This window comes from Rhyacophila brunnea, unplaced genomic scaffold (assembly GCF_057557595.1).
Source record: "Rhyacophila brunnea isolate RB1 unplaced genomic scaffold, BYU_Rbru_1.0 scaffold_16, whole genome shotgun sequence".
NCBI lineage: Eukaryota > Metazoa > Arthropoda > Insecta > Trichoptera > Rhyacophilidae > Rhyacophila > Rhyacophila brunnea.
The window spans coordinates 28,124,510-28,148,806 of NW_028232816.1; the positions used below are offsets into that span (position 1 = coordinate 28,124,510).

At 35.8% G+C, this 24,297-nt stretch overlaps 1 protein-coding gene across 1 annotated transcript; it reads right to left on the reverse strand.

The window, feature by feature from the left end:
• Positions 1–6,370: 6,370 nt before the first annotated feature.
• Positions 6,371–16,314, reverse strand: Rtca (RNA 3'-terminal phosphate cyclase). Its single transcript, XM_085943460.1, has 8 exons — positions 16,154–16,314; positions 15,062–15,179; positions 13,970–14,096; positions 10,411–10,738; positions 9,301–9,425; positions 7,901–8,048; positions 7,171–7,281; positions 6,371–6,563 (listed from the first exon to the last, which is right to left on the reverse strand). The coding sequence occupies exons 1-8, from the start codon at positions 16,196–16,198 to the stop codon at positions 6,480–6,482; spliced, it is 1,086 nt and encodes a 361-aa protein (XP_085799586.1). The 5' UTR covers positions 16,199–16,314; the 3' UTR covers positions 6,371–6,479.
• Positions 16,315–24,297: the final 7,983 nt, after the last annotated feature.

A 24,297-nucleotide genomic window follows, 5' to 3' on the forward strand; every position in this document is an offset into this window, starting at 1 on the left:
AGATAAAACATTTAATTCATCGTCGATTTCGCGTATTTTTGACAACAAAGTAGTGAAGTCTTTTTTTCTAAAAGGTGTAACTGCAACCATTGACACCATCAAAAATGCCCCTACGAATAATTTCACTTGTGTAATATACACATTTAGCCAGTTTTCTATTTTAGTTTTCTTGCTCTCCGAGATCAGAGAGATCGTCAAAAATATCGAATATGTAAGCATTATTGCGACCGCCCAAAAGAATGTCAAAACTCGTAGAATTCTCGGCATAGTCTCATCTGGATTCTGACATTTACTGATGTCAATAAACGGCAGTGTTCCGAGAATTCTCGATGTTATAATGATTGGCCGAAACACTGAATAGACGTCCTCTTTATCGGTTTTCATATTAGATTTACAATATACGCAACCTTTTGCGGATAATCTTCTTTATTGAATGACGATTTGTCAATAATCATGCCACATTTATATACGCCGTAAAATTAAATCGATTATAATAAGCCGACAAAGACCTTAGAATTGTTTGTGTGTCGATGTTTTGTCAGGATACAATAGAACAGCGATGGCGAACCTATGGCACGCGTGCCACTGGTGGCTGATTTTGCAAGGCACGTTTTTGAAAAGAAAAAGACCTATAATAATAATAAATGACAGATCAGAAGAATAACCATTACGTTTAATGTGAATATATATATAATTGCATAGGTCGGTCATTAGGCTTTATGCGTCACATATCGTCACTGTTCTGGCAGAAGAAACTAATTCGAAAAAATGACATATTGAGTTAGTTATAAGTACCAAAATGTTCCTTATTTCAAACTTTACCGTCTGGAAACCTTCTTAATAAATAAACAGTCTTTATTTTAAAGTCATTATTTTTACAATTACTTAATAAACCATTTCAAACATTTTAAAAACTTCAAAGTCAACTTACTCAAAACTAGTATTCTCCAGTTAGTGTGTTCTGCCAGAACAGAGACGATATAATATTATCGCACTAACCTCATCAGGCGGTGGGGGGTGCCGTGCTGCGAACCTCTAATTTTGATCGATTTACAATGCTTGAGATCACAGTAGCGAGAGAATGCCTGAGCTGATCGGAGCAATTATGGTGTAAATTTGTGCGTAAAAAACCAAACTAATTTAGACATTAACAATTTCATTTCTACCAACAAAAAATGACTGTAACAAATAAGAAACAAAATCATGGTGGAGCTAGTAGTTACTACTACTAGCTCCACTCCTTCTCTGAATTACTATTCTGGCCGACAGTTTCAAAATTGGTGGACCGAAATGTATGGCGTATTTGAAAAAAGCGACAAAGCTATATGTGTGCTATGTTCTGTGAATGGTATCTAGAACATCATCATTTTTAGAATAGAATTCTTAAGAACTAATTTTTCCCCATGAAAAACTGCTCGGCACGTAAGACACAAATAATATTTTGGAAATTTTGGCACGCGTACATAAAAAGGTTCGCCAACCCTGCAATATAGGTATTTATGTACCCTTAGGACCAGGACCTAATTTACCCTTGAATAGGCCGGAATCTGCCGAAATGATACGGTATCCGAATATCCCACGCATCAAACCCTTCGCCAATTTCGGCCGACTTTCATTCTGTTTTTCACGACAGTCTAATCTAATCTAATATTAAATTTCATAACAAAGTGGTACCAACCAGTTCGGATGATAAAAATATTCCTTGATCACGGGGGTTTCATTATAAATTGCATGGTTTGCATTTTTCGATACCGAAATACCGGTATTAAAAATCAGTCATAACCGACATATTCGGTATTGAAAGTGGAAACAAAATGTTTTTATTAAGGCTATACTTCAGCTGGGGCACGGTCTAAAACGATCGTGACTACGCGACGCGAAGATTGTGCAAACGATGCGTGCAGAACAAAACATAATTTGTAATAAAAAGTCAACATGCGTCCATTTAATGTTATGTTTATTGGTCAATTACTAATAATAATAATAATAATATATTTATTGACATGTTTTCCTTTTCAAGTAAATGGGTAACGTTTTTTAGTCATCTTTACGCGATATAAGAATGAATCGCCATCACAAAACAAATTGACGTGTTCACAGCTCGACTTTTGCTCTCCGATTGCCAGCCAGTCCGAAATTTCGTCGCACCTATAGTTGAAAACTATTTGCCGTTTCATTGAAGTACCGTCTTAACATAAAAGGCTGAACAGGACTGTGGTGTCTGGTGACGGGTTACGCGATGTCTGGTGTTTTTCTGTGGCCCTTTATCGTCCTTGGTGACTAACAATGACACATGCTATAAAATATAATATTTTAAAGAGGATTTTACATAGTCGTATATTATATTAATTGGTAGATACTTTTGTTGTTTTCCAATACCAGTATTAATACCGGTATTGGTATTTCCTTTCGGTATTGCAATCCCAGAATCTTTGAACGAACACATAACTAGGTATATTAATTTCCAAAAGATTATCTTTTCGATTAGTATACAGAGGTACCTACCGCAAATGATAATAGATATATGTGAAAGATAATAATATGTACATAGTCGTAAATAGATTTATAAACGGAGTAAAAAATAGGGTAAATATGCCGCAGATGCGCGCATGAGATTTTATAACTTTCTTTTTAGACCAAACAAACCAAACCTAACCTACCTCAACCTAATATAACGTAATATAATCTTAGTATGTGATAATGATGCATCAAAATGTATGAAAATTTCAAATTTTTAATTAACAATAATAATTGGATCGAAAAGCATCTACGCCGATAGAAACTGTTTTCGTAAAAAAATCTTATGACAGCTCATGCGGGCATCTGCGGCATCATTACCAAAAATATCATGATATTTAAGTTTTGGCTTTTAAATGTACAAAAACATACAATATACAGTAAATGTTGTAATACTTGGGCTTAAGGGGGAGGCTTCTACCTACCAGAGGCACCTAGCGGAAAAATACGAAGTTTGCAAATTGAGACATTTTTTTGATAATTTACAATTTCAACTGTATTAATAAATATGTATCTGAAAACATTAAAAAGAAAAATATTTTTTATTTTAAGTCAAAGATAAACTTTTTTTTTTTGGACCATGTCCGATCCTAATAGGATCATAATATGGGCCTCCATAGAGTAGAGGTTTGTATTAACAGATTTTGTTTTTTACGAGAAATGGATGTCAGCCACTTGCTCAACCTGTTAGGTCCATACCCTGACTCACAATTGTAAAAAAATGTGAATTTGTTACATATTATTTATGTACTTACACAGTTACGTAATTATTACATTATATTTTATGGTCATATTTATTATTAAAATTTAGTTTATTAAGTTTTCAATTTTTCCTCGTACAGATTTTTGACTAATTCAGTTTTAATATTTTTTATATTTAAGTTTATCTTTGACTTAAAATAAAAAATATTTTTCTTTTTAATGTTTTCAGATACATATTAATATAATACAATACAGTTGAAATTGTAAATTATCGAAAAAATATCTCAAATTGGAAGCTTCGTATTTTTCCGCTAGGTGCCTCTGGTAGGTAGAAGCCTCCCCCTTAAGGTAGATACATTGCGGGGAACGGAAGGAAACTGGGCACAATCTTGACGTGGAGGAAGAGCTGAGAACATTTTTGAGGACGCCGGCGTCGGAGATCTACGACAAAGGAATCAAGGACCTGTGCCCCGGCTCACCAAGTGCATCGATCGCAACGGGGACGACGTCGAAAAATAGTGGTGACATATAAGTAAAATTTCGTATGCTTTTTTTATAAAAATAAAATTTTCCTGATTTTTTAAATAATAAAGGTCTTTAATTCTTGGACAACCATCATATTATAGAATACTGCCCTGTTCTATTGAGACTTTGAGAGAATGCTTTTCGGTGTATTTATATACGACTGTGATGCATTAATGTGCTGTAATTGTTAATATTTATTTATATATTTTGCATTAATTCTTCGATTTGCCACCTTCTGGTAAGTGCCGCCCTTCGTTGGTACACAACATATGTAGGTATGTACTTCATATCCAAGTTTGATTCAGTTTATATAATTGAAAGTAACATATTTTTTAATATTGTTTCCATTTATTTTGCCGCCCCCTGAAACCTGCCGCTCTGTTGCTGTACACCCCAACACCCTCGCTTTATGTGGTACTTTGTATGGAAAGTTATAAGTATATCTGTACCTCTCAGCTGGTCCAAAAAAACACCTTTATGAAAATGCAATTTAAGATTATTTTTTTAGCAGATTTGATGTCTATGGATTTTAAGAACATCTGATTTCTAGTATGAATAGATTGAAAGGGTGAATTGGTTATATCGTCGTTAATTTTCTACAAACACGTATCTCAATTTTTGTCAGTTTTGAGTTATTTGATGTAATGAATTCAGAATTTGAATACGCACATATTCCACTAACACGTATCTTAAAACATACTTTATACATAATAGATTTAAGCAATGACAAAAAATCGTATCATGATAAAAGACTTTTATACCTAAAAACTATAAACTCATATCTTGAGATACGTGTTTGTAGGGTCTAGGACGATTTGGCGCCGTACAACTGGACGCCACGCAATTCAAAATTAAATAGACGTTAGGTACTTATAGGAACTTTTAAAAAAAATATTTAATATTATCATTTATATTTAAATTATTATATTATGATTTAATAGTTGGTGAGAATTTAAATATGCACATGTAAATAATGATTTAATCGTGCATTGTTTAAGTTCCAACGAAAGAAGAGTTTATTTTATTTTAGCAGATTAAAGCCTTAGGCATGGTAATTCTCAATCCACAATAAAAAAAACATTATGTTAAGAGTAATATGAATTAAAACTACTAAGTAGTAGATAGAAACTGATTAAAATTCCTCGTCTACGTTCTGTATACGACAGTGCGGCGTCCAATTGTCCTGGCGCCCAGTTGTCCCATTCCCGTGTTTGTAAGTACACAGAATACTGAACTCCGACAGATGATTATACTGAAGTTCTTTCTCGCAAGTCAAGATACGTGTTTACTGCAGTAATATTGTGGAATGATTCACAGTAAAGTTGCAACGCATTCTTGTATCTTCAACAATATGACTGATCGGTCGAAAGTGTAATGTGATAGATTGAAGAAACATAACATTTTTCTATGAAACTATGTGTAACTATACCTACTAAATGGATATTTTATAAAAGAAAATTTATTTCTGAATTAAAAACTGAGAGAATAATGTTGTTATCTGCCTCTCCTGAAAAGTTGCTTTTTTTGAGATACGTGTTTGTAGAAAATTAACGATGATATGATACCTTAGATATAAAATCAGTGGGTACTTAACTCATTCTCGGTGAAATCGGACTTGAGACAAAAAGGTATCTGAGGTATTGATTTTATTCCCATTGTATTTCATTCTGTAAACTCTTATGTATATTTTGCTATTATTTTCACAAACGTGATTTGAACAGACTAGTTAGTCCTCAGTGACGGATGTTATAACGAAAGGGCACTTCACGTGGCACGACTAGGGCTGTCAAATGTCCTGGCTTGGCCGGATTGGATCCCGGTTGAGCCACAACCGGGACACAACATTTTGATGTGAATTTTGGAGGCCATCAGAATGATACGTATTTCTGCCTGGAAATTGTGAGATCTTTAATTAAACAATCTGAACGATGAATCTAGAAGAAAACTTAGACTTAAAAACCTAAAAAGAATTGTCTAATCTGTTTCTGCAAGAAAAAATTGTTTAGGCATAAGAAAGGAATGGTTGGATAGGATAACAAAAATAGTTACAATATTTTTAATATCAAAATATGCATTTATTCACAATTTTAATATTATAATGTAGGTATTTTTACCATTTTTAATACCAAGTCTAATACAATATGACGTACATTCTACATATATATATTGTTACAGTCAAACAACATGTTAAAAAATGTCAATAATTAATAATTAAACTTTGAACTTAATATTTCAATAACAACCTCACAACTAAATTGGCAGTTTGTTTTGACAGTTTACAGTGGTCGAGGGGTACCATTGAAAGTAAATATTAAATTTGTTCAATTTCATTATAATAAATTCATTCAACTGGTTATAAGAAAATAGGAAAGCATTTTAAACAAATAAATTATGTACCTATCCACAGTTTATTAGACGCATTTTGGAATTTTAAAGAAATTTAAATTGAATTGGATTATTAATTAATAAAAAAATTAAATAAATTGATTTACAATTTGTGGGTACGGTTACGTCTTATTATTCATTACACTCCTGATAGTTTTAGACATATTTTTATTATAAAAAGCTTCAAATTACGTAAATTGATAGATAGAAAAAAAAAAAAAAAAAAAAAAAAAAAAAAAAAATTAATCTCGAGAAATACAATAGCTGGATAAGTAACACTATGATGCACATAATGGTGATTTAAAGAAAATTGTACTCTGGAACACAGCCTAAATCGAAATCTAGAAAATCTAAATGTTATTCTTGTTTTGAAGTCCAATTCCTGCGCATGATATGACATTTGAATTGCCATCATTTTCAATTGTGAATTTAGCCTGGAAAAGAAATAAAACCTTACATAATTCACACTACAATCACAAAAACACTCCTACCAATTAACCCAATGTTTACGTCCCCAAAATGGAAGTGATTGACGCGGCAATTTCGCTGCCAAGATTTTGTAACCGGACAGATGCTTTCAAAATGACTGACGATGCGTTTGTGAAACGATTCCGGTTATCGAAACCATCGGCAGATATGTTAATTTCTAGGTTGGAAGATTTAATTCCACCTCCAACCAGATTATCGGCATTAGGCGTTGAAACTAAAGTGAGTGGTGACAGAAGTATTTGTACAAATATAACACTTTTCGCGCGCTAAATCCAGCTATCATTTGAGCATAGACAAAAATATAATGCAAACTCTTACATGATCATAAATGTACACCCGACAATTTCGTTGCGTTATTGGACATCGTTCGAAGCGCTATACTTCATTTGAAGCTGGGTACTAGGTTTTCTACTCCGTGTGAAACTGCTTCGTTCAAAAATTGGCCTCCTGGAAGGCTACATTGACAATGGAAAACCTTCAAGGAAATGTATAACCCAAAATGAAATACGCAAGATAAAATTTTTTATATAATTTTGCCTTTCAATTATTTACCTTAGTTAATGTTTCTGCGATATAGATGGCGGTTTTAGTATGCATTGTAACTTCGCCGACTCGAATAGACGATACTCCTTCAGCAAGAGCCATGAAGATTATCATTTGATCCTGAAACAATTCCAAGATCAACTATGTATGTATGGATAAGGCACAGGGAACAGTGGCGCAGACTGAGGCACGGTGAGTGGGGAGAAAAACAATTGGTAAACAAAAAACGTAACAATACTTTCTTGGATACTGAGTCACTGTGTTACATACAGTAGACAAGAGATTTCCAACAGCATACCTGTAGGCACATGTGCGGCCACGATCCTATTTAAGTGTTTATGAATGCAAATAAATGAATATTTGTTAAATATTAAATAAAGTCGTTACAATACAATAAATCTATGATGGCCGAGCGGCTTACCTGTCGGCTTATAATATCGTGTATCCCAGGTTCGAATCCTGGGTCTGACAAATACACATATTATTTTTCAATTTGTGTTTAGAGTCAGAGTATGGACCTAATAGGTTGAGCAAGTGGCTGACATCCATTTCTCGTAAAAAAAAAATCTGTTAATACAAACCTCCACTCTGTGAAGGCCCATATGAGTCTATTACGATTGGACATGGTCAAAAGAAGAATATATAACGTACCGATGTAAGTTTTATGAAGGTCTATCCGGAGACATAGAAGAATAAATCTTCGCCGACATTGCAACAAGCTAAATAAGTAATGAATTACCTGTGTGTAAGAATCGAAGCAGGCGTTTCTTGACAATGTTTCAACAATCTGCTGAGCGGCCAATGTACCAATAGTATTTGGGTCGACTCCTCGCTTTCCTAAGCCACTTCCTCCGATAAAGCAGCCGCTTGTTGTTTCGCAGACTAGACTGGAAGATCAATTACTACATTACAATTTATCTTAAAGAATCAGTGAGAAGACAAAAGAACACGGGAACCACATCAGCAAACAAGTACCAATAAGTCCTCTTTTTGAGACCTAACATTTTTGTTCAGACAGATTTTTGTAATACGTAAAAAATATTGTTGCTAAGGACCAGTGGTTAATTGCAAGGTTGCATGCGTAGCAGCTCACCAGACTTTGCAACAGGCAGTGGCAAAGGGTGGAGGTAGGCAGTTAAGATCTTTTGTTTAGATTCTAAGATTGTCTGTGTCTTCCGACAAAATCCCATCCTCTGTACCATCAAGAGCATTAGTGACGCAGCATTATTCTTGAAAGCATATTTCACTATTGTCTCCGGGATTTTCTTCCAAGCAGCTGACACCCATTCTGCAATTTTTGATGCCAGTGCTTTTTTATCCTACCGGACGGTGTCAACGGAAGGTTGTCAGTCCACAACCAGGACTCGCATTCATTTCACCAGACTAACTGACCCCCCTACTATCAGTAATCAGTGACGATTCATCACAACCACGGAATTTTACAGCGATTATAAGACGCCATCGATTATAAGATGCACCCTAAATTCAGAAACACCATAATAGGAAAAAACATGCGTCTTATAATCGAGGAAATACGATAAGTATGACTGACAAAATTTTGTGTGCACAATTTATGTCAGATCTTAACTCCCCACCTCCACCCGTCGCCACTGTAATCGAGCTATATTAAAATCACAGTTGTTTATATTATGTAAATCAGTATTCGGCAAACTGTCGATTGCGTCGAACCTTTTCATACCTACCGCCTACTTTTGTATCTTTGTTAGTAGTAAAAAACCGGTTCCAAAGTAATGGTTTTCTATCTTTTTATTTATATTTTGCATACATAGAAGCATGAAGTTTGATGAAATTACATTTGAATAATTAAATTATTAATGAGATCCCTGAGATGCTGCAAAATTAAATACGATGATGTTAGTATAGTTAATGATGAATGGAGACCTGTACTTAGATGTTTTCCTACAAGATGTTATCTGTGCACCACACAATGAATACATGCCTTTTCTTCAATCCGTCGCTTTACAGTGCTATCCCTACCGCCCACCATGAAAGCTGGATCGCCCACTAGCGGGCAGTAGGGACCAGGTTGACTACCCCTGCCGTAAAATGTAGATTTTTCAAAAATAATAGACAAAAACATGCCAATCATTTTATTTATTATTTTCAAACAAAACTTACATTATTCCGTTTGCATTGTTTGGTGCCATTTCTTGAGTTTCTTTGTACGACTCTATATTCGGTTCAACTCCACTTATGTGACCCTTAAGCGCTTTCTTTGCTCCATCTTCCATATGGTAAGACAACTGAAACAATCGAACAATAAACGTCAATAAAGCTATAACCAAATGAAAAGCCTTTGGTGAAAACGATACAATAAAATTAATAAAACCAAGTGTTAAATACTACACGCATTTTTATATACAGTTCGATTGTAGAAAGGAAAAAGGTATTAACCCTTAAAATTTTCAAAATAAGTTTGATTGAATAATAACATTGAACACGACTAAATACACGCTGTGTCCAAAAGATGTGAGCTGCAGATGCCGGATTATTATCTTTTTCTTAAAGGAAGTAAACTGGGAAAAAAGACATAACCATAATTTTTATTGGTTTTTCTTTAATTACCTCAATAATTAATATCAGATTGGGAATATAAAACACAAATTGCACATGCACTTGTGGATTATTAAGGCTTGTTGTAATATTAAAAAGAATATATAAAAAGAATGTCTATTGTATAACTTTGACCGAAAACCATAATAAAAATGTTTTTGTGCCTACTGTAAAATATGATTAGTGTGGGTTATGGCCTTTTTCCTTTTAACAGTCGAATATAATACGCATTGCTTGCCTTAATTTATTTAATCAATATTAAATTTTGAGAAACAAATATCTGTAGTAGTAAAGGCAGTTAAAATATTCTTTGCTCCACCTTTGAACTAACCCATTGCTCCACTGCTCACCTCCAAACCCCTGGTTTAAAGTTAATTATCAAAGTTTGGAGTAACTTTTTAACAGAACTATAAGTTCTGTTACCACCTCATTTCTAGAAGACCGTTGTTGTAAAATTAAATCTGTCTACGAAATAATAAAAAGGACGATAAGTTTATAAAACTTTAAAAAATGAATTGAATATAATAAATTCACCATCGTTATGATCAGTACTACAGCCTAATGTTGGTCTTGGCTATTTACTTAGATTTGCTTAGACTCAAAATTCCATGTATGCCAGAATGAATGAATGAATAAACAAAGAAACAAAAAAAAAAAAAAATCTATAGCATTCACTTGTATCGGAAGCGTCCCTGCTACATAGCTCCACCCATGCAGACATCTAGGTTTACCGACATCGGTCATATTGATAGATTTAAGGGATGTAACAGGCGTAATATTTGCCGTGACATAGCCGCCGCCTTTAGGGAAATACCCCCGCCGGTGTAATTCAAAATCGAACGTTGCCCCTCCAAACTTCTCCAAATTTGGGCGGAACACTTCAGTTGTAAAGTCAACTTGTGGTGCCATATCCGCGTTCGTACCACCACGCAGCTGCAGAGTGACAGGGGCATTTGCAAACAGTGCACACGGTAACGCTACTTGCAGAAGTAAACTGGTTGATCTGAAAAAAGAATTATACTCCGTATGTAAAACTTTTGCTACTTCACTAATAAATATGACATGTGATTTTTAAAATACTTCATTGTTTAAAAACACGTCAACCTCTCTTTGCGTCAACCTCTAAAATAGATATCTGGATCATTATTACATGATGTGCATATTATGTTTTATTTTATTTATTATGATTATAAATTCTAGCCTAATTTATAGAAATAGCTTCAAATACCCATCATTCAAAATAATAATATTGTGATGTCGAGATGCATGAAGGGCGATTTTTGAGCGAAACAGTACGCAAACAAGAATCAAAACGCGACAGTATCTTCAAAGGAAGTATCGTCGGTCCCTATTAAAAAGGTCGGATCTGCAATTTTGTCATTTTCGGATTATTACGTAAAAGTTTTTTTTTTTTCGACTATGTCCGATCCTAATAGGATCATATCGTGGGTATTCTGCGAAAAAGCACTAAGTCAAAATTTTGCTGTTTTGACTTAATGATGAGGTAATCTTATTAAGAGTACGCTCTATAGTCTACAAAACACACACAGTCATATCTATAAAACTGGCGAAGATAATTTATGTTATAAGTCAAAAAGACATACATCAATTCAGAGAAAAGGCACTAAAGGGACTTTAGTGCATTTGCTTCTCTCATTCTCAGGATATATTCACAAAATTCTGCGTGCGAAACTGCACTAAGTCATACTTAAAGCAATATTGCAGAAAGGAATTTGCCATTTATATGTATAAAACAAGTTAAGACCGTCCAAACTTTCAAACTCGATTATCTCAAAACTAGTATTTTTGACTTAATGCTTATTCGCAGAATACCCACGATATGGGCCTCCACAGAGTAGAGGTTTGTATTAACAGATTTTGATTTTTTTTTTACGAGAAATGGATGTCAGCCACTTGCTCAACCTATTAGGTCCATACCCTGAGAGACACAAATTGAAAAACAATATGTGTACTTGCTAGACCCAGGATTCGAACCTGGGACCCACGGCGTGATAGTCCAACGCTTAAGCCGCGCGGCCACCGTGGGTGTATAAAGTTATTTAAACACTTTAAACATTTATACCACAATCACAGTTTTTTTTGTTTGTTTGAAAAATTTCGAGATATTCAAGTTAAAAATGACGGATCTACCGAGAGTGTCCAAATAACAATGTCGGTTCTTACCAACCGACATTGTTGGCTGGGCGTGGGTGAGCAAGATGCGTCGGATCTGACAGTTGCTTCTATGTTCACCGGACAGACGGATGTTTTTATAAACGTTTAGAAAAGTTTCTATAACCCGTATTTTTATTCATTATGGCAAGCAATAGGTCACAAAGGATATTTGATGAAACATCTTTGATTGCTCGTACTGAAAAATAGCATTTTGCAGATCCGACTTTTTTAATAGGGACCGACGGTATAGTGCTTCGAACGGTGTCCAATAATGCAACGAAAATATTGAACGGACATTATTTATGGTCGCGTAAGAGTTTGCATTATGTTTTTGTCTATGCTCACATGACAGCTAGTTGGGGTTGACATTAGATCTTCCAACCTGAAAATTAATATATCTGTCAATGGTTTCGATAACCGGAATCGTTTCACAAAGGCCTCGTCTGTCATTTTGAATGGATCAGTCCGGTTACCAAATCTTGACAACAAAATTTCAGCGTGAATCACTTCCACTTTTGGGGACGTGCAAAATAACCTAAAATGTAGTAATGACATTATCATATTTAATCAGTACTTATCCGTTATCGTTGAATTCTTAAAATGTTTGATTGTTAAAGTATGTAGCTAATAATTAATCCTTAAAGAAGCTACTTACGTCTTCAATATTTACCTCATAATAATGATATTACAATATTCAATACGAGAATGTGAACGGAACTTTTGATGTATTTTACAAACCTATTACTAATAAAATATGTATGTTTCTGTATTACAAAATCACAATAAATACTTAAATGAGAATTTAAACACAAAATAATACTTCCAACGGTAATATGTAAAAGATAAAAAACAATAAACAAAAGCTTTTCGACATTACGTTCCGACATTTAATCTGTTTACCATCTGTCAAAATTAAAACCGATGACCGCAGTTAGCGCCTCTAGCATTGAATCATATGAAGCTCAAAAGCCACTTTTAGATGCGGTTGTCAAAATCTAATTAGAAATGAAATTTCTCATACATTCTAAACACTTTCTCATACAATGCCTATCGATAATGCTTCGTTCAAAAATTGCCCTTATGGAAAATCACAAATCATTATAAGCTGTTAAGCCATTTATAAGCTGTTTTTCTGATAGTGAAAAGGATTAAGACAAACTCGGTGTGTGAAATAACATGCACATAGATTATAGAACAAGTGACAGATAACATCATAATTCTGTCAGCCGCAAATTGTATGTATTCACACAAATAACAACCGAAAAGATACGATTACCCTGCAAACATTGAAATATTTATAACACGACTAGCAATATTAAATATGTCTCATTGTATTATCAACAATGCAGATTAAGTAGTAGACATGATAATATTATGATTTTCCTGCCATGTCAATAAAATAAATATACGAATCCAGTATACCGTACCAGGTATACTGTATCCACAATGGGTCAATTGATTTAGTTAACCCCACGATAGCTGAGCGGCTTAAGCGTCAGCCTATAACGTCGAAGGTCCCAGGTTTGAATCCTGGCTCTGGCAAATGCACATACTGTTTTTCAATTTGTGTTTGAGTCAGAGTATGGACCTAATAGGTTGCGCAAGTGACTAACATCCATTTCTCATAAAAATAAATCTGTTAATACAAACCTCTACTCTGTGGAGGTCCATATTATGATCTTATTAGATCGGACATGGTCAAATCAATAAAAAAAAAATATTATAAAGTTTATAATAATGATTAATTTATATAATGTCGTTTGCATACTTTTAACATTATTTATGGCAATTAATAAATATTTTAATAATCAAAGGGAAATCTAAATTTTTAAAATAGCAAAAATACTGACTTCATAAAATGCAACGTTGCCTCAATACCTCACGACTTTCACAACAGCTGTCATTGTATTTTGATCTATGCATGTTATATTGACGTTATTATGATTCAACGTGACTCAACATTTTATGTATCTTGAGCAAACGCTATAAGTGGTCATCTAAAAGCACGGTGAAAATAAGTACAGTATCTCCTTTAATTTGATTGTAATTATATTTTTACCCTGCTGTATGAGTATCGGCAAAGTATTCACCTCCTTTTATCTGATTGGGAATAAACTCCACTTCTGTGGATCCAATTTCTGCACCACGAACTCGAGCACCACACATGTCCCTCACGAGCAATATTCCTACAAACAATTAAGTACATCATACTTCAGATTCAAATTTATTTATTTACATCAGTGCTTCTCAAACTTTTCTCAAACCCGAAATCAGAAAATATAAATCCAAATCTCCCCTCCCCAAAAAATTTAGTCTTTAGTAATCAACAGTACCTTATTTACCATTAATAATTATTATAGGTAAATTATTATTAAAAATAATAGAACATTTCATTTAATCGCATGTAAAACAAATAATTTTAAAAAAATAACTTAAAATTTATAGCCCACAAACACAATTTAATGAGAAGTGAATGATTGCATATTTTTACATAATAAATCAATATCCGGTACAATGTTTTAAATGATAATTTACAGGGTTTGCTTTAAAGTCACCGTTAAAATACACCATCTGTTTTTTTTTTATTACCAGTAATGATGAAAATCCTGTTTTGCATAGGTATGTTTCGCAATTACGTCAATATGAATTTTGTATAATATTTTGTTTAACTAAAAAATCTAAATAATTTATAAATATTAGTAGATTATTTATCCATATCGGATAAAGTATTGTGATTGCGTGAAAATTATTCAAACTCGAGATTTTGACTGATTTGTATGAGGCATCGACCAGTGATCAAATTTTTATTCAAATACTGGAATATTTCGCGGCTCCCTAGCAGGAGCTCCAGGGCCCCTAGGGGGTAACGCCCCACAGTTTGAGAAGTACTGATTTACATGACGCGTACATTATGAATTATGTATAATATGTATATCTGCCAGGGTCGATCGACTGCTAGATGAAGACCTCCCTCCACTCTTCTCGATCCATAGGTTTTTGCTGCCATGTACATCCACCGAAGTTTATGAGTTCGTCTATCCAGCGTGTTTCGGGGCGTCCATGTGTGCGTTTAGTGCTCCTCGGGTACCACTTGATCAAACCATGACAGAAGAAAACAAAAGGACAACATTTCAAATAGATAAATATAAACCTTTTAAATGCTGTGCAGCCAGTCCTGGTTTACTTCTGCCAGCGCGTATTTTACAAATCCGTATTGCAATCCCACAAAGTGCGCTTAGCGTTACTGACATACGTAATATTTGACCACCCTGAAAGAAGAATAATAATATGTTATGTACTTAATAACCTCCGATGTGACAACATTGAAAATTTACAGCATGGCAAAATAACCTTTATATGCACAAAAATTAAGGATGACTTTCAATTCGGGGGCTAGGGTGACAAGGGCGAAACTACAAAACAATGGTTTTCAGATAAACACAAAAATAGTCTTCTTTTAAGTAATTTTCTCCCTAAGACATATTATTTTTATCAGTAAAAAATACAGTTGAGAGTGTAAGGTTTTGCCTTTGTAATGATTTTATTTGTAATAATGTAATAAAAGTGATTTTCGGAGCCAGTTCAATGTCAACCGTGATTATTGTAGTTTCGCCCTTGTCACCCTAAGCCCCCGAATTGTCCTTTGTAAGCTATTTGTCATCATTGTGTTTGTAATAATATTGTATGCATACTTTGGACATAGTATAGTCTTATCAAAATGAGACATGTTTCATTGGAGGTTTCTATGAAGTATATTGACTGTTTTATTAGACTATTAGATAACAGAACAGACAAAAAGTTAAAAAAAAAAAAAAAAACAGCTCCTGTAATTCCAGCACTATCTGAAGACATATTGGTTTGACTTAATGAGTTAATAAAATTTTTATACTTTTTTATTTTACAATTTTCCGATCACTTTCCAGTAATCTGATAAAATCAGATAGTGCCGGATTAGTGAGATTACAGAGACTACACTGTAGGTAATTGTAACGTATAAGAAATTGCACCATTCCTGGAAATACGTGATTTTAAACCAATTATAGCCGGTTCATAAATTTGCGAATGAAAAGATCGAGGATACGCAAATCGACCGGCAGTTTTAATTAGATATAATTACATACTATCAAAAAATTAATGTACTTAATTATTAGTTACAGTTTAACCAAAGCTGTACATATCGTAATTTAATTAATATTATATTCTCTACGTAACAGTTTCCAGATTAAATAATAAAATAATTTACCCCCTCGAGGACACTTCCATCGATTTCAATAATATTACTAGCCATTTTGCTTTTCAATTATAATAATATTATTTTATTCAGAAAACAACTATGTGAACTATCGGCGTTTATGTTTTTGTCACTTGCTGTTTGCTGTCGACTAATCTTGCTGTCAAATCAGTGTTGCCATATTTTGAAAGTGGAATTATAGTACAGTGCCTTCAAAATTATAGTATTTCGGCAAAAAATATAGTACGCGTTGGGTGACCAATAATTTTCTGCATTTAAAAAAAATTAAACGTGGGGTAATTAACGTCTTGTTTTTTTAGACAAAATATCCATGAAGGGTAATTAACGTCTCGTTTTTTAGACAAAATTCAAATGTTAAGTCAGTGGTTTCCAAACTTTATGTTACTACGCCCACTTAAAAAAAATCTAATTTAGCCGCCTCTTCCCCGTATTTCATTAAATAATATAGACACCTTTTTAAATAGTCAACAATGTACCTACTTATGAATACAAAAATGAAAAAAAATATACAAGATTTTACTACGTATATAACATTAATCTTTGACGAATGTGCTTGTTTATTAGCACAATCAATTTCAATAGTAGTCAATCCAAATTCATCTTCGTTCATTGATGAATGTATTCTATCAAGGACCCCACATCCTGAAGCAGACCCTCCGGGTCAGAATTTTTCAACCATATATTAAAAAAAATTAATAGCTCCGAAACAAAGCAGCCGCAGGCAACTTTTTTTGCTATTAATAAAATAATGTGAAAAATATATTAGCAAACTAACCAAGAACTCAGTAAATAGATTTTTGTTTGCTTCAGTATATCTGGCGTAAAAATCATTTAAAAGTGGAGATAAGGCGAACTTTTTTTTTGTCATTTTGATTTCCTAAGCTCCAATATTTTTATGAATTGAACTGACTTAAAACGACAAAGTGAAGCGAAATCAATTCAACGACCACTAATATTAGTGGTCCTTGAATTGATTTATCCACTTAATTTTTTTTAAATTTCAACCAATATTGCCTCAAATTTCAACATTATGATTAATTTGACCCTTTTATTCCATTTTTTACGAGATAGCCATTGCTCTTCACAATAGTATAGAAGTGAGGAATTATAAAATTAGTCTCCATATTTGCAGAAAGGTTTGCAAACAACCTTTTATAGGACAGTTTTTTTTTTGTAGTTTATAACTAGCGGCCGTTTTATAAACTATGCATTTGCAAACTGCAAACCTGTGAGTCTACATTAATTGTCTCCCTTTGCAACACTCCCCGCCTCCTAGTTTGGAAATCGCCGTCACCTTTTTTTAGACAGAGGGTTTTTTTTGCTTCTAACGGATTATTTTGGCGTTGTTTTTCTTTGTTTAACTTTTTTTCCTATTTCTCAAAATTATAGTATTTTGGGCGTACTATACCTGTTTTATATCGTACATAGTACGCAGACGAAAATTATAGTACAAATACTATAATTATAGTACGGTTGGCAACACTGTGTCAAATTCTTTTGACATTTAGCCAATTAGTAATCAGTATTGCCAGGTAAAATACAACTTAGCGTATTTTCTGTTCCATAAAATGTGTTTTCCCTATAAAAACCTTTTTATTACGAAATAATTCTTGTAATATCACTAAAATTATACTATGTGAAAACTACTTTCCAAATGTTAAAGTAATTTTTTTGTGAAATGTGATTATTCGAATTTGACTTTGAAGTCCTTGAGATATGGTTTGCTCTTCCTTCTTCGCGTGAGGGTATACTCTACTAATTTATTTTCCTTTTTCTTGTCGTTGGTCATTCCTCCCTGTTTATTTACTGGTCATACCCGCACGTACCTTTTTTATGTAGGGAGTTTGGGACTCCTTTGTCTTCATTCTGGATTTGGCTTTCTTACTGTTTAGATGTTGCGTCTGACATTTCATTTCTAACTATAAAAAAACTATCTTGGACGACCGTTAAGTGATAGTTAAGTGAACGTTAAGTGATCAGTGATTATGGCGCAACATCTGAATGACCGCGAGGAGGATATTCTAAAAGCAATGGATACCAGACAGCGAAGCAGAACTGCTACAGGAGGAAAAGTTCAACGTACGAGCGTCGATTAGGATGCTGATGTTTGAGGGATCCTCGTTACGTACCTTATTTCAGCAGGGGGACCGGCAAGGAGTGGCACAACGCCCAAAAACAATTCTTGGCGGCCCCTACGTTCATAGAGTTAGGTCTAAATGACGAGTTGCGTCGGTACGACCACTCGTCATCAGCTAACCATCTGACGGAGAGGACCATCGTGGCCCTCCAGAATGCGATGTTTTCCCAACGCGCAGCTTCTGGAAGGGTATGCAACGGTTAGTGGATTGGGCAACCAATCCGCAAATCATCATAACAGCGATGGGCCTGTACCAAAAAAAAAATATCGAAGAGGGTTTTGGGGACAAATCATAATCAAATTTGCGAGGACATGACTCAGATGCTTACCGGGAAGCGCGCCGAGATTATACAAGCTCGGCGCCAGGTGATTTCGTCCTCAGTGAAGGATACCTTCACTCGGGAGGCACTATCAAAGATTCCTCCGAGCTCAGAGTCCCGGAAGGCCCTCGAACTCACATTATAGCTGGGGTACTCCCAAGGGGAGACGTCCTGTGGGAAGGGAGTTCTCCAGGGGAGGTATGGGCTCCACCAGGGGTCCGTACTCCAAGCGGAGGTGACCGCATCTGGACGACCAACAACATTGGGGGCCGCCTAAGAGACTTTCTGGAAGTCTGGATGGCGTAGTTTACCCCCCCCCCCAACATTGGTAAAAAAAAAATGCCCGCATACCTTTTGTGTGGACACCACCATTGGTAAGTCCTTCTTTACTTTTACCGAAAGACTATCAAACGCAACAATCAGCAGAGGTCACTCTCGAGATCGAGGAGTTAAAGAACTCAGGGGTTCTAGAAGAAGCGGGTCCAATCCCCAGTTTTCTCTCAATCCTGTTTCTGATAAGAAACAAGACGGGACCCTATGACCTGTTTTCAACCGAAAGCGTTTGAATGCGTTCATATAGCCATAGCTATTCAAACTAATTCACCATTACGAGGTTACAGCCATCTTACAAAACGTAGACTGGCTAGTAATAATAGATCTAAGCCAGGCGTACCTCCAGGTACCCATGGCTTCTCAACATCGTCGATTCGTTCGACTAGCCCATCGAGGGGAGCTACTACAATTCACGTGTCTCCCGTTCATGCTGTCAGCCGCTCCGATTATGTTTGCATCCCTGACCAATTGGGTCGCTGAACGCCTACGAAAGAATGGATGAGAATATTCACTTACCTAGACGACTTCTTAGTAGCCAACCAATCCGAGAAACAGTCTCGGTACAGGTGGAATACAGGATAAACTTCCTACAGTCTTTAGGGTGGTTAATAAATATAAAAAGATCCTGTCTAATTCCAAGCCAACAATGAGGGTTCCTGGACATCACGTGGGACAAACACAATAAGCGGAGGTTTCTGTCACCGACGAAGTGTGTAGCACTCCGTCACCATCTGCTAACGCAGGTACAAAAAGTCAGTTGGTCCCTCAGACAGGCACATATCCAATCCCTTCTGGGGCGACTCAACTTCATATCCTACCTCCACGAGGAAGGATGCATTGCCGACGGCTACAACGCTCCAGTCATCAATATGGCCGAGGTCCCATCCTCGCCAATTGATGACAATCCAACCACAGGCCCAACAGAACATGTGGTGGCTCTATGCGATGGGATCCTCAGAGTTAACACAATGCAGGTACAAAAAGGCAGTTGGTCCCTCAAACAGGCACATGTTCAATCCATTCTGGGCGACTTAACTTCGCATCCTACCTCCACGAGGAGGGTTGCATTGCCGACGGCTACAAAGCTCCAGTCATCAATATTGTCGAGGTCCCATTCTCCCACCACAATCCTAACAGGACATCATATTGTGGTCGCTCCAGGTGATAGGATCCTCAGAGTTGATACACAGAATGACATTCAATCACTTCCTGACGACAGACGCAGCCGACACAGGCTGAGGAGCCAACTGAATGAACACCACCTATCAGGTACGTGGAAACAAGACCAGTTAGCATGGCATGGCTTTCCAACAGGAAGGAAATGTTTGCAATTCAATCTTGGGTACAAGCAATCATAGGATCAGATCTGCTTCTGCAGACAGACAACAAAACAGTGGTGGCATACATCAACAACGAGGGCGGCACAAAATCTGTCACCCTCCTAAACCAATGCCGACAGATACTAGTATTTACCAGTCACAACTGCGTGGCAGATCATCTTTCTCGCAGACAACTCATTCCCGAATGGCACCTCATCAACACCGCAACCACCCCCCTGTTTCAAAGATGGGGAGTTCCCGAGGTGGATTTATTCGCAAGCGAAACAGCACAATATGTCCTTGCAACGTACGTCTCACGAGACGTTACAGACAGTGGCGCGCTGTTTCACGACGCCTTCAACCGAGTATAGGACTTCAGACTGGCGTCGATATTTCCCCCATCAAACTTACTTCCACGAGCCCTAGCGCACCTGAACTCAGCAAAAGGGAAGTACTTACTAGTGGCACCGAGCTGGAAACAATGCTTTTGGGAAGTGGACTTACTAAAAAGGGCGATAGTACCTCCTTATACAATACCTCACCTACATACGACACTAGTAGGTACGGAGCCCAACCGTTCACTTCCAAGGACCCAGGACCTGTCCTTTTAACTATGGATAATTTCGGGTGGGGTGAAATAACATAAAATTGAATGGTGGAAGAAATGGCACTCCTTACTTCCAGATGGCGGCTTTCGACTCTAAAAACTTACAAACCAGCTTGGAGCAAATGGAAGACAATGACATGGTGTAACATGAACCTAATGGATCATAATAGCCCTCAACCAATGGAATTGGCCAGATACCTAGACTACTTGCACAACACGGAGGGTTTGTCGTACAACACCATCCTGGTGCATAAGTCAGCCATAGCCACATTTTGCAAACCGATTATCATTGTAGATATCAGCATCAACGTGGTAGTATAACACAATATGTTAAAGGCAATTTCGGTACATTAAACCAAACCCGTCAAACCACCGGTTTGGGATCCAGGACGAGTGGTAGATCATCTTAGGAAAACAACACCGGTGGAGTACAACCTATTTGAAACGTCTTGCAGGACAGCTACTCGACTGCTTCTCGCATCGGGACGAAGGGTTCATGACCTCACACTACTCAGTGATAGTGGACAATGGATTAGTGGATAAAGGTGACCACATAATTGTATGGCCAATGTTTGGCGCAAAGACAGATACCGCCAAGCATCGTCAATCGGAATGGAAGCTAAGCGCTTCCACGTGTCAAAACATCGACCCCGTATTACGTGTACAGTATTATCTGGTTACGTAAACTCGTCTGCGTGTCAAACCCAAGGAGAGAGGAAGGTGGGAATATTTCGGAATTATTTATATCTTCAAGAGGACCACCAAAACCAGCCTCCAGGACAGTTATAGGGAATCAGGTAAGGTCAGTACTGTTGGAAGCAGGGGTACAAGAACCACGAATCCGCTCAGTGGTGGCTTCCTTAAACTGTAAATATACCCAATAGATGATATCTTAAAGAGAGGTAACTGGCGTAGTGAGTCGACATTTTACGACAACTACCAGAGAACGATGGACACACCACCATCAGAAGGGGAAAATAACTCATTAACTTCTCTATTCAACCCATACATTGAACGTCACGATGGTCTATACCTCGTCAATGAATCATTATTTTCACATACAGGAATTTGGCACACCCAACACAAGGTGGATAACAAACAGATATCTCAAGGACTTCAAAGTCAAATTCGAATAATGAAAGGATTTTTACCTACCAACAAAACTCTTATTATTCATGTTGACTTTGAAGTCCAGGTAACTTCTACCTGGTTCCTTGAGCCATATTATAATGAAGACAAAGGAATCCCAAACTCCCTACATAAAAAAGGGACGCGCGGGTATGACCAGTAAATAAAAAGGGAGGAATGACCAACGACAAGAAAAAGGAAAATAAATTAGTAGAATATAACCTCACGCGAAGAAGGAAGAGCAAACCCTATCTCAAGGACTTCAAAGTCAACATGAATAATAAGAGTTTTATTTGTAGGTAAAACTCCTTTCATTATAGCAATGTGCTATTAATTCTCACCCCTTTTAATTATCGTACAAATTAATGTACGATATAAAAAAGATAATATAGGGCACCCAAAATACCATAATAATTTTTATTAGGTATAGGAAAGAAGTTTTTTCCTTAAAGATTTCATTTGTACATTAAAAAATACACCAAAATTACAAGAATTTTAATATTTTCGTAGAATCATTTGACACGAAGAACCTACCTACCTACTATAATTTCGAAATATAAGATGAGCCGAGAAAATAAATGCTTGAAAGAGGTAAAATAATCTATTGACTGATTTAAAATGGAATTTCTTAAATTCGCCGGCAAGCATTTTTTGTAGGAAAGACCTAAATAAAAAGGCCTCAGAATTTCTGAATTTAACCTATACATAGGTAGTGTCACTTCCCTCCATTTTCGAAAGTGAAAAACATGCTGTCACTTTTATTTTGTTGTCTGGTTTTTCGTCTGGATTTTAGGACTTGGAGGTGAACAAATAACACACCGAAATTGTTTTGGAAACGGCAAGGTATATTTAAGTTAATATTATATTATAATAGTTACATTTTTAATAATTTATTTTACGGAGGACGAAATGTACGTGTTTGCGATTTGGCTGTTTGCAGCGTTCGGCCCGCCATCTTGTGTTTCGCTTTCAACCAGAAGCATTGTCAAAAAGGCGACGTTGCAAATATTTTTCAACCGTCATAAGCTACGGCATTGCCGGCTCAATTATTATTATTTATTTTCGTAATCAGCGCTTTACTATTTGTTGGATTTGATACCGACTCGGGCCTCTCCAGATACACAGAGACACCCCCAAGTGGGGACCATACGGGGGTGTAACAGTAGGTATATTTCCAACAGAATGACAACTCTATAATTTTTGCCGAAATACTAATTTCTTTGGTTTGTGTCAGTGATGCCAACCGTACTATAAGTACAATACTATAATTTTAATTCTGCGAAAAATGTAAAATACTATAATTTTACGCCAAATATACCAAAATACTATAATTTTAAAGGATTCAAGACGAAAAATGTTCCTGTATTATATATTTTTTAGAAATACTATTTTTTTTTTCGCCTTTGTACTATAATCAGCATAGAAAAATATGGCAGCACTGGTTTGTGTACAGTTCGGTGACAAAAAGATGGCAATACTGGTGTTTGGGTTTGCGGCTCCCTTTACGTATATTATCTATGCGGCTCAGTGTTGCCAACCGTACTATAATTATAGTATTTGTACTATATTTTTGGCCCGCGTACTATGTACGATATAAAAAAGGTATAGTACGCCTAAAATACTATAATTTTCAATTTTGGAAAAAAAAAATTTTTACTGTGATAGCAGATCGTAAAAACTACAACGAAGTGATCATATATTATTTTTAACCTTAAACTTCCAAGTCGTTTTTTTTTATACAAAATTTTATGAGCACCACATGCCGATAGCCTGAAATGATTCATTATTTTCCTATGTTGCTTAGAGAACCTTCGTACACCGACTGGTGTACCGTATCGTATTACCATAATACCGTACAGTAGACAAAGGGTTATTAAGTTGACGATTGTTTCTTTCCTTAAAGAAATAATAATAATTATAATGTATTGTATCAATGTGAAAATATAAGTACAGCAATGAATCCGTTCTACTCGGGGAGTCCCAATCGTTTTTTTTCTAATTCAGATGGAATACGGTGAATTCCCGGACATACATACTGAAACTAAACAGACTAAACTCCATTTTCTTTTTCTTTACTTCCTCAAAAGCTCTTCAATTATTGCACAGACAACATCGTCGCGTTAGATAAATAAAATTATAAGCCGATAATTGAATAGTGTTTAGATAAAAAGCTAGTAACTATAAGGCCCTCCTCCCACGGCGCAACTGAAATCTGGTGGAACTGGTTGGTTATGGTACTCATAAACTGACCAATGTGATGATTCGCACACGGCGCTACTGAAACCACTTGA

Bases quoted from the DNA above. Each gene is read 5' to 3' on its own strand.
- Rtca (XM_085943460.1), bottom strand. From the start codon at position 16,198: ATGGCTAGTAATATTATTGAAATCGATGGAAGTGTCCTCGAGGGG. The intron at 14,097-15,061 runs GTTTATATTTAT...AATTGTTTGTAG, and splicing joins GGCTGCACAGCATTTAAAAG to GAATATTGCTCGTGAGGGAC. The intron at 8,049-9,300 runs GTAAGTTTTGTT...TTGATCTTCCAG, and splicing joins AACAATGCAAACGGAATAAT to TCTAGTCTGCGAAACAACAA.